The 12,186-nt window shown below is 42.2% G+C and overlaps 1 protein-coding gene across 1 annotated transcript in view; it reads right to left on the bottom strand.

Annotated features, from left to right (window-relative positions):
* The window catches only part of hsf4 (heat shock transcription factor 4), a 58,464-nt gene that overhangs the window by 23,383 nt on the left and 22,895 nt on the right, over positions 1–12,186 (bottom strand). The window contains exons 6-7 of the mRNA XM_061722726.1: positions 9,016–9,083; positions 7,333–7,432 (exon numbers count right to left, since the gene is read on the bottom strand). Coding sequence (XP_061578710.1) covers positions 7,333–7,432; positions 9,016–9,083 — 168 coding nt within the window. The remainder of the gene's footprint in view (positions 1–7,332; positions 7,433–9,015; positions 9,084–12,186) is intronic.

Below are 12,186 nucleotides of genomic sequence, written 5' to 3'. Positions count from 1 at the left end.
ATATGGCTCTTTAAACATTTTGGGTTGCCGCCCCCGGGTGTGGAACAAACCAGCTGGCCTCCCAGCAGGACTCTGAACTGGAAAAGGCCAGCCTCTAACTTCAAAGTTGACGTTCCCTGCATGTGGCTGCCAGCACCTTTTTGTTCTAAATGTGGAAGGTCAGCTGCTGATTCCTTTACTAATTTTAGTTCCCGGCTAAATGTGTTATTGAGGGAGGCAACGGACATTTCATTATTTGGGAAAGCTTTACTAATGTAAATTGTATTTATCTTTTTTTATTAAACCTTTATTTAACCAGGAAAAGAAACCCTTTGAGATTAAAAATCTCTTTTGCAAGGGTGTCCTGGCCAAGAGGCAGCACAAGATTTCAGTTATTAAAATGTACAGAGGTGTGATGTGAAATATTAAAATCAAATAAAATCAAATGAAACAAAAAATGGAAATAATTTAAAACAGTTACAAATCAGAGATGCTGTCTCAAGTGCACTCATTCTAGACTTAAAATCACTCAGTGGAATAAGTTCTGTTATTTTTAGATCCTCTTGAAGTTTGTTTCATGTATAAGGGGCAGAGTATGTGAATGCTCTTTTTCCTTGTTCTGTGCGCACACATGGAACAGAAAGCAATGAATGATCATTAGAGCGTAGTCCATAAGCATCAACACTCCTCAGTGTGATTAGGTCACTGATGTAGGGTGGCAGTAGTCCAAGTATTGCTTTGTATATAAAGGTATACCAGTGACACAATCTCCTGGTGAACAGTGACGGCCATCCCACTCTGGAACATAGTTCACAGTGACGGGTCAAGGCCCTACAACCAGTAATGAACCTTAGAACCACATGGTACACAGAGTCAATCTTACTCAAACATTGAGCTGAGGCATTCATGTACAGCTGGGTCCGTTTCACAAAGCAGGTTTAGTGAAAACTCTGAGTCTGTTAACCCTGAAATGAGGGAAACTCTGAGTTGTCCGTTTCACAAAGGGAGGTAACTCAAACCAGAGAGAGAAAGGTAACTCTAGCCTGTTTCACAAAGAGAGGTAACTTAAGCTCTCGGTCAGTTACCGTAGTAACAGACTCTCTGAACCTAACCTGGTCAGTTACCGTAGTAACAGACTCTCTGAACCTAACCTGGTCAGTTACCGTAGTAACAGACTCTGAATCTAACCTGGTCAGTTACCGTAGTAACAGACTCTCTGAACCTAACCTGGTCAGTTACCGTAGTAACAGACTCTCTGAACCTGATCAGTTACCGTAGTAACAGACGCTCTGAATCTAACCTGGTCAGTTACCGTAGTAACAGACGCTCTGAACCTAACCTGGTCAGTTACCGTAGTAACAGACGCCCTGAACCTAACCTGGTCAGTTACCGTAGTAACAGACTCTCTGAACCTAACCTGGTCAGTTACCGTAGTAACAGACTCTCTGAACCTAACCTGGTCAGTTACCGTAGTAACAGACTCTCTGAACCTAACCTGGTCAGTTACCGTAGTAACAGACTCTCTGAATCTAACCTGGTCAGTTACCGTAGTAACAGACTCTCTGAATCTAACCTGGTCAGTTACCGTAGTAACAGACTCTCTGAATCTAACCTGGTCAGTTACCGTAGTAACAGACGCTCTGAACCTGGTCAGTTACCGTAGTAACAGACGCTCTGAATCTAACCTGGTCAGTTACCGTAGTAACAGACTCTCTGAATCTAACCTGGTCAGTTACCGTAGTAACAGACTCTCTGAATCTAACCTGGTCAGTTACCGTAGTAACAGACTCTCTGAATCTAACCTGGTCAGTTACCGTAGTAACAGACTCTCTGAACCTAACCTGGTCAGTTACCGTAGTAACAGACTCTCTGAACCTAACCTGGTCAGTTACCGTAGTAACAGACTCTCTGAACCTAACCTGGTCAGTTACCGTAGTAACAGACGCTCTGAATCTAACCTGGTCAGTTACCGTAGTAACAGACTCTCTGAACCTAACCTGGTCAGTTACCGTAGTAACAGACTCTCTGAACCTAACCTGGTCAGTTACCGTAGTAACAGACTCTCTGAACCTAACCTGGTCAGTTACCGTAGTAACAGACTCTCTGAATCTAACCTGGTCAGTTACCGTAGTAACAGACTCTCTGAACCTAACCTGGTCGGGACCAGGTTTATCTCAATGAACCTGGAGTTTTTCTGCGTCTCCACCTCTTTCAGATTCACACGCACATTTGATTTCCTCATTCATTCAGTCAGCAGGCGAGTTTTGGCGAAGTTCTGCCGTCTGTCATTAAAAACAGAGTCAGTATATATATTAGAAGTCCATTGTCACGAACATGGCATGTCCTTTTGATGAAGACACAATTGATGAAGGTGCAGAATTAATGCGCAGAGAATTAAATATTCATCGGGAGATGGTTATCAGACCACGTAATACATGTACATTATACATCGTCTCATTACAGGCAAAGCAGAGATTTTTTATTTGGGGTTTTCATAAACTGTGAGCCATAATCTCAAAATTATAACAAATAAAGGCTTGAAATATCTCACTTTGCATGTAGTGGGAAATAATATTTGTTTCACCTTAAGTTGAATTTACTACGAATGAAGTTTTGCAATATATTCAAATTTTCCGACCTCCACCTGTATATTATTACATGAATAAATAAGAGCATAATATGTGTCTGTATTGGTTCAATACGGAACGCAACTTTTAATTCCCAATTACGGAACAATTCCGTATTTCAAGGGACGGGTGGCAAGCCTGATAAACCTGTCCAAGCCATCAAGGAGTTCCACAGGATTGTAGGTGAATGATGTAGAGATCTGTTAAATTAATTTTATATTACATTCTGTGCTGCGGTGTTACTCTTTTTTCCGAAAAACATGTTCAAGTTCGCCGTATGCGCACATTAAAATCTCTAATTCCATTCGGGTGAAAAAGGACACGGCGTGAAGTATGTGGATCTTCAGATGCAATGTTTCCTCAAAGGGATTTTGTAAATTGAAATGTTAAATAAAGTAAAAAAAAAAAAAAAGAAGAAGTATGTGGAATCATGTTGTCGCCGGTTGCCATGGTGAATCGTTGTATCAGGGCTCTATAGATACTGGCTTTTGATAGTTGTGGCGCACGAGCTTAACTCCAGGTGAAACTACTTAGAGTTGAGTAAATTACCTCAAATCCGCTGTTCTGGAACCGAAAACTCAGAGTTTCCGATCTCAGAGTAGATCAACTAAGAGTTCAGGATTAGACTCAGAGTTTGTTGAACCTGCTTTGTGAAACGGACCCCAGGTCACCATAATCTAAAATAGGTAAAAAGGTTACTGCAACAAGACGTTTTTTAACATTAAAAGAAAAACACAATTTATTTCTGAATAAAAACCCCAGTTTCAGTTTAAGTTTCTTTACAAAGTTTTCAATATGGGCTTTGAAAGTCAGGGTGTCATCAAGTAGTATACTAAGATATTTATATGTATGTACCACCTCTATTTCACTTCCCTCAAGGCTGAAAACTGTGGGGATGTTTAAAAGTCCCTTCTTTCGCTTTGAAAACAGCATTTGCTTAGTTTTGTCAGCATTCAGTATTAATTTTAGCTGAATAAATGCTTGCTGGATCGTATCAAAAGCCTTTTGCAGCGATACAATGGCATTAGTAGGGGATGATCCAAAGCAATAAATAATTGTGTCGTCTGCATAAAAATGCATATTAGCTTAATAGTACAGCGGCATATCCCCCAAAACAAGAAGTATTGTGCACTTTTTGAAAAAAGCATGAAACTTCTACCACTGTTAGATGATACCATGAGGTTTATTTTCAGATGTGGAGGACAGTCAGATCTGACCCCTGAGGCCCGGGAGAGGTCAAATTCAAAATGGCCGCCAAGAATATTGAAAAATGCTTAACTTTGGAACCAAGCGCAGTAGAAGAACATTTAAGGTGTCATTTCCTACTGATTTTTGGGTGCCCAGTCAGCTGGTGATACCTTTGAGACCAATAGAATTCAAGAAAATGCATTTTATTTAAGGTCAAGGTAAAAAAAAAAAAAATGTAAAAAACGCAATAAATATGTATTTGTATCCATGTGCCCCAAAATAATTTAAAGGATATCACCTATCTTGATAGCTACAAGTAATGATTCCTAAAGCCAAACTCTTGCATGCTAGCTATTTAGTGGTTAGCCAATTAGCTCAACAGCCAGTCTCCAACAGCCGTGACATGTAGTCTGGGTATTTATAAGTATCAAGTATCATGCAGAGTTCATGTCAGGACATTTTGTAGTACACAAAACCACCAACAAATTCTCTGCTATGGCTATCGACCAGTGCCATGAACAGAATAATGCTATGGTGAAAGGTTCTGGAGGGGCAATTGGATTGACTGGGAATCCAGGAGCACTGAGACGCTGGATGGTAGCTGGGCCAGAGATCGTAAGGATCACTAACGAGTTTGAAGAACAGGCAACAAAGCAACAGTGTGAACCTAGTGACTCGAGACACCATGAGCAGCAACCTGCAGTACAAGTAACATTCCTGAAGGAGGTCCAAGCGCTCGTAACAGTGCTGGAAGAGATGGGGAATCCCTTTCTAGAACACAGCCAGGATCGTCTAGTCATTGACACAAGAGACATTGTGGATACCCAAATAGCTGACACTGTAAGAGGAATTGCTACCCTTGGTGAGGAGCAGTACACTAAGTTTGTGACTGAAAGGCTGGATAAGTGTACAACACCTATCACACATCTTCTTCCAAAGAACAAGTTGCCACTGTTCAGCAGGCCACCTGTCAAGGTCAAGTCAAAAGAGAAGGCACAACTTGCTGCACTGAAGAGTGACTGTGGTCTTTTTTCAAGGATGTACATCTCGTGTCAAACAAGAGATGGCGACATCAACAATTTCTTTTCCCATGAAAACCAGGCAGCACCCCCAGCTCTGTCAAGTGGAGGAAAACTTCGGCTTGGGGTTAAAGCTGATCTGCTTCGATGTCTGGAGTCAAATCTGCCCGAAAACAAGAGTGTCCCCGTGGCTGATGCAGTTATTTTAGATGGTGCAGCTGTGGTTCAAATGCTGAATTCAAATACATCAAGAACATTCCAAGAGTATGGTGAAACTGTTTTTGCACCATACATCTCTGCTCAACTTGATGTAAGCTACCGTGTTGACCTTGTTTGGGATGTATACTTATCTGCCAGTCTGAAAGCCTCAACAAGGCAGAAAAGGGGGAAGGGCATGAGGAGAAGAGTTGCCACAATGACTCCTGCCAAGTGCCTGACTCTCCCCGTCTTTCATGCTTTCACTGGGTGTGACACTGTGTCTGCATTTGCTGGCCGAGGAAAGAAGACAGCCTGGGAGACTTGGAATTCTTTCCCAGAGGTCACTGATGCTCTGCAGGAACTCCTGGCCATGCCAAGTGAGGTCAGTGAAGGATCAAGGTCACTGATCGAACGATTTGTGGTGCTGATGTACGACCGAACCAGTGCATGCATGGAGGTATACGATGCCAAGAAATATCTTTTCTCCCAGAAGTCCAGGACTTTGGAGAACATCCCTCCAACCCAGGCAGCCCTCAAGGAGCACATCAAGAGGACTTGCTTTCAGGCCAACCATGGAACCAGTCACTGGTCTTGGATCCAAACATCCCAGACCCATCTGACTGGGGTTGGAGAAAAGAATCCACTGGGTGGCAGCCATTCTGGACAGCTCTCCCTGAAGCATCAAAATCTTGCCATGAGCTGATCCGGTGTAACTGCCGCAAAGGGTGCACTGGACGGTGCACATGTGTCAAAGCTGCACTTGCGTGTACTGATCTCTGTTTTTGTTCGGGAGATTGTGTTAGGGTTTAGTCCTTCATGACTAAGAAATTTGATTTCCATTATGTGATCCATTATTGACTGTTTGTTTGATTGTTATGCAACCTTACAGTAGGTTTTATGACAGGTGCTGTATTAATATAAGTTATTATAATAATTCTTGTCGTCATAAAAAAAATCACTTGTTACTTTCATTATTTGGGAAATAAACCACCTTTCTCCGTCTTTCGCCTCCCTTTGTATGGATAAATTGACCTTGACATTGATCTGAAGGCATTTTGTTGAATTCTATTTGTCTCAAAAGTATCACCAACTGAATGGGCACCTAGAAATTAGTGGGAAATGACATCTTAAATGTTCTTCTACTGCGCTTGGTTCCGAAGTTTGGCGGCCATTTTGAATTTGACCTCTCCAGGGCCTCAGGGGTCAGATCTGACTGTCCTCCACATCTGAAAATAAACCTCATGGTATCATCTAACAGTGGTAGAAGTTTCATGCTTTTTTCAAAAAGTGCACATTTTTTTGGTAATCCGCTGTACTATAAGATATGTTTTGTCCCACGTCATTAATATATATAATAAATAGGAGGGGACCTAATATAGAGCCCTGTAGCACCCCCTTGTGGACGCTCACAGAGTCTGAGCACAACTCATCATATCTGATACATTGGGTCCTATCATTTAAATAGTTTGCAAACCAGGAGACTACATGATCAGATAGGCCAAAACTAGAGAACCGTTTCTTTAGAACTGAGTGGTCTACAGTATCAACCGCCTTCGAGAGGTCAATGAAAAGGGCAGCACAGTCCTACAGTACTATGCTTTTTCCTGAAACCTGATTGCAGTTTTGAGAGAGGGTCATTTGAGTATAAAAAATCTTTAAGTTGCTCACATACCAAAGATTCTCGGATTTTTGACAGGACACACAGATTAGATATTGGCCTGTAGTTGATTAATAATGCTAGATCACCACCCTTAAAGGAGCATGAGGCAGGATTGAGGCAGGATTTATGAAAAAAAATGGTAAATGTTTTAAGTTTTCTAGTAATAATGTCAGATGAAGCGTTCCAAACCAAAAAGAATGAGCCCTCTAGTGTATCTCTCCGTTGCCTTGAACAGGCTGTTGCTGCAAAATGTGCTGCAATTCCGGGCCGGAATTTCCCGCGCTGTCCTGTGGATGTGACGTCACATGACGCTGCATGTGCGTTCTCCCAGTTCTCCCGTGCCGGCTTCACTGTTGGCTGCAGTACCCCCAACGGCCGTCGTGGTGAAGGGTGGCGCTAGAGAGTCTCATTTCTTAAAAGGAGCCTCATGCTCCTTTAAATAGAGGAATAACAAAGGCTGACTTCCAAACTGATGGTAGCTCTTTGCTTTCAACTGACAGGTTGAAAAGTGCTGTGATCGGCTGTGCAATGAAATCAGCAGCCATTTTTACAAAATAAGGCTCTATATAGTCTGGTCCAGGAGGTTAAAATGACCTAGGCGAAGGTGTACAAAACAGTCCAAATGGACTAATGGACAATGCACAATTGAATATGTACTTACTGACTGGATGTAGAAGGACTCATGCATGGGCTCCATCTGGTGACTCTGGCTGAATTTGGAGGCAGGAGGGCTGGGAGAACCATCGTCTAACATCAACGGTCTGTTGAGAACAAGAGTTTTCAGACATGTGCACATCTGGAGCCAAAAAGCTTGTCTGGAGCCGGTGACAACGTTTACATGAAGTCAAAATTCAGGTTACGGTCAATATTCCGGTTACTGAAACATTGGGAATAATGTGTTTCCATGCGTGAGCAAACAGGGTTATCCCTGTTTACATGGTGATTAATCATTTGGGATATCTGAATCAAACCAGCGACGCACGGAGAACGTTATGACGCAATTACCGTCATTTCTGCTTCTTCTTCCTGTATCCAAATTCAAAACAACAACAATAAGTACGGCGGATAATCAACAGCCCAATAGAAGTTGTTTTGTTTCTTGTCTCTGTAGTTCGCCTTTTTCAGCGTCTTCCGGCGGAGCTTGATCTGGTCTGGTGTTCGTACAAATCCTGCTTCATGCAACTTCTTGTAAATCTGGCTGTAAATCTGTCTATCCCGGTACTTTCTACCGTCTACAAATGCAGAAATGTTCATATCCTTCATTACATTTATGAAGTGATTAGTCTCCTCCTGGTCTTGTGTTTTTCCGTGTTTATAAGAACTTCCTGGACTCAAAAGACCAGGATTCCTTGTGAACAGAACATGTGCAGAAAACAAATCCCTGTTCCGTTTGATGGGGATATTCCGTTTGACTATACATGACCAAATATTCGGGTTAGAAAAGTAGTAGTAGTAGTAGTAGTAAAGAAGGAAGGAAGGGAGGAAGGAAGGAAGGAAGGAAGGAAGGAAGGAAGGAAGGAAGGAAGGAAGGAAGGAAGGAAGGAAGGAAGGAAGGAAACAAGGAAAGAGGGAAGGAAGAAAACAAGGAAAGAGGGAAGGAAGGGAGAAAAGAGGAAGGGAAGAAGGAAGGAGAGAACAGGAGAAAGGAAGGAAGGAAGGAAGGGAAAAAAGAAGGAAGAAAGGAAGGGAGTAAAGAAGAAAGGAAGGAAGGAAGGAAGGAAGGAAGGAAGGAAGGAAGGAAGGAAGGAAGGAAGGAAGGAAGGAAGGAAGGAAGGAAGGAAGGAAGGAAGGAAGGAAGGAAGGAAGGAAGGAAGATGGAAGGGAGAAAAGAGGAAGGAAGGAGAGAGCAGGAGGAAAGAAGGACAGGAGAATTTGACCCAAAGACAGTACAAGGGTTATGCAAAAATTCACTAATGGTTTTGCAGGAAGTGTAAGAAAAAGAACATACACCTGAAAAACACATGGAAAAGTAAAGTTCTCCTGAACCCGAAATACACATTTCTGTTCGCTCTCAGCAGCAGAGCTGAGCCAGCGATTTACACACACTGGCCCTGTCAGGGTCATGCACTGCTCTGCCTCAGTGTGTGTGTGTGTGTGTGTGTGTGTGTGTGTGTGTGTGTGTGTGTGTGTGTGTGTGTGTGTGTGTGTGACACTCACTGATTCAGCACTTGTCACCATTCACAGCGCTTGTTGAGTTAGATTGTTCAGTTTGTCAGCTGAGCCAGCCCTTCCCTCTGCCCCACTGCAGCCCTGTTTGTCTCACTTTTGTTAATTGCTCCCCCATGTGTACGTGTGTGTGCATGTGTGTGTGTGCGTGTGTGTGTGTGTGTGTGTGTGTACTCACAGCTTTCTTTTAAGGCCCACAGTGCTGGGTGCGTTGGATTGCATCTGGCTGAACAGAAACTGAATCAGCTGGTAAAGAGAGAAAATATACCATGAATCAGCATGAATCCTCACTCCATCTCATTCTCTAAAAAAGTCACAATGTACGTTTTTTTATCTTATTCTTAAGGTATAGAAATGAAATTAAAGCTGCAAGCAGCGATGAACGGGCCCTCGCACTCATGGCCGACTTCCTGTTGGGTTTGGGCCATGGCGCCGAGAGACTTTTCTTTAAGTTGTGACATGATGCAGGTGTGTAGCGATTTTCGTGCATGTACGTCAAACCGTATTGTGGGGCTTGAGGCACAAAGTTTTCTAGGGGGCGCTGTTGAGCCATTTTGCCACGCCCATTAATGCAAACTATTACATATCAAATTTTTTACTAGGCCTGGGTTGCGTGCAAAATTTGGTGACTTTTGGGCCACGTTTAAGGGGAAAACAGGCCCTCATTTCGTAAGAAAGAAAGAAAGAAAGAAAGAAAGAAAGAAAGAAAGAAAGAAAGAAAGAAAGAAAGAAAGAAAGAAAGAAAGAAAGAAAGAAAGAAAGAAAGAAAGAAAGAAAGAAAGAAAGAAAGAAAGAAAGAAAGAAAGAAAGAAAGAAGAATTCCTACAGATACAATAGGGCCTTCGCACTGTAAGTGCTCGGGCCCTAAATATTCTCCACAAAAGCCTCCAACAATGTTGTTCGATTACCTTCAGTTGCAATACGAAGAAACAACTAGAAGGTCATTTTGAACATTTCCAATTAATCGAGTAATTTTGGCGCAATTTATGCCAATCCTTCGGCAGTGAATACGGCCCAAACCGTATCGTGAATCCAGTTGTGTTATACATCAAAATGTGCGTCTCCATCCTGCGACAACACGCATTACTTTTCTCTTTCAAAAGTGTTACCGTGGCGACGCTAGACGCCAAAAAGCGCCCCCCCTTCATCTGATTGGTCCATATTTGATAGTTCCTACTTTCTGCTATAACTTTTGAATGGTTTGATATAGAGAGTCGTGGGTGGTGTCATCTGCTAAATGTCCAGGCCTGAAGAATCTACATGCAAGTCATACGAGGGTGCGAGGGTGCGAGGCCCCCCCCCCTTCATCTGATTGGTCCATTATTGATAGTTCCTTAAAAGTCACCAAATTTTGCATGCAAGCCAGGCCTGGTGATAAATTTGATATTTCATGGTTTGCAATAATGGGCGTGGCCTAACGGCTCAACAGCGCCCCCTACAATACTTTTCGCTATAACTTTTGAATGGGTTGTAATAAAGACATGTGGGTGGTGTCATCGGACTCAGTATTGAGTCCTTGACTCGTCTGATTGGTTGTCCCTATTTTCTGTTATAACTTTTGAATGGTTTGACATAGAGACATGTGGGTGGTGTCATCGAACTCGGTTTTGAGTCCTTGACCTTCATTGGTGCAAAATAGCCCTGCCCCTTCTTCTGATTGGTCGATATTTCATAGTTCCTATTTTTAGCCATAACTTTTGAATGGTTTGGTATAGAGAGTCTTGGGTGGTTTCATCCACTAAATGTCCAGGCCTGAAGAATCTACATCAAGTCATACAAGCTTCCACTGCAGCCTGAACGTGCACAAGGGTGGAGGGCCGTTCATCGCTGCTTGCAGCTTTAATTTGATTTTGTTGTTGACATTTTTTGTTACAATGATTCAAAGTTCACTTGATCAGCTCAGATATCTGTAGACGATGCTGCCTTACCAAAAAGTATTTTTATGTGTATTAGTCTGCGGCTGAAGAATATTTTGGAGTTTCTTTTAATTCTACAGAATTGAGTTGAGTTGACACTACTGTTGCTGCTTGTCGATTATTATGAGCCGGTTATGTTCTGGATTAAATCTTTATAGACTTCCTCAGCTAAAGTGACCTTGAGGTAACAGATTAGTATTCACTGCAAGCATTCTTACATTAAACGAGGATGTGGAGTCACTGGCTGTGAAAGTAGAAATAGAACTGGATAGAACTGTTTCATACTTGTATAAGGGTCTGTTGAATCTGAAACCAAACTCAACTTCATACTTTAAAATAAAATGGGAGAAGGAAGTAGGGATAACTATATCGGAGGAAGAATGGACAATGATATGGAGGTATCAATGGACTTGTACCAGCTCACAGAAGTGGAGGGAGTTTGGATGGAAAAGTCTGATAAAGTATTTTATTCCACCCTCCCAGAAGTCTCATTATGATAATAACTCCTCTGTCTGTTGGAGAAACTTTAGGAATCAAAATGCAAATCATTCCCATGTTTTCTGGGACTGCCCTGTCATGAAGAATTACTGGAAAGAGATACACAAAGCCCTACAGGATATCTGCAAATGCAGAAATACCCCTCGCTAGTAAGACCGTGTTTTTTCACATACCTCAGGACTGGGCAAAAAGAGATAAACATTTAATAAATATCCTGCTAGTGGCCGGTAAAAAGACTTTTACAAGGAAATGGTCATCACAGGAGAGCCCAACTTTAAAGGTATGGATAGACATTACAATGAACATTCATAAAATGGAGAAAATAACGGCATTTATTAACTAGAAAATTTCAGGAAATTTTTATATGGGCATGCCCTACTGCCCATTCGACCCCTCTCGCTGTTTTGGTTTGGGGCTGTAGTGGTTGTGTTCGGGGGGGTTCTATGTCAGTTTGAGGTGTTTATGGTTGTATTGCATTCATTCCTGTGCTCCCAATAGTTAATAATGGGACACGCTTTTTGGCGTCTAGCGTCCCCACGCTTTTGACTGAGAAAAGTAATGCCCATCGAGGCACGATGGAGACGCATCTAACGATGTATGCCATGCATGGGTGCACGTTCCGGTTCAGGCTACGTTAACGGATAGGTTTTTTTTTTCACCATGGTTAAAAAACCCATCCGAATGAATGGGGCCATTTGGCATGGATTTTGACATAAAATGTCCTTAAATCACAGCTTCATGAAATTTGAATATGTTGAAGCCGAGTCGGGGAACATTTGTACGATCTCTCTACGATAATCTGTTGCCTAGCAACAAGCGTCCAAATTCAAATGGAAATTAAAAAAAAAATTAAAGGTAAATATCGCAAAAACCGTAATATGTAGCATGATGAGGTTGTAGGGTCCGTTAGTGCCAATCGGGCCGAGTGTTTGAAA

This window comes from Cololabis saira, chromosome 5, assembly GCF_033807715.1.
Source record: "Cololabis saira isolate AMF1-May2022 chromosome 5, fColSai1.1, whole genome shotgun sequence".
Taxonomy (NCBI): Eukaryota; Metazoa; Chordata; class Actinopteri; order Beloniformes; family Belonidae; genus Cololabis; species Cololabis saira.
This window is presented reverse-complemented; position numbering and strand designations above follow the sequence as displayed.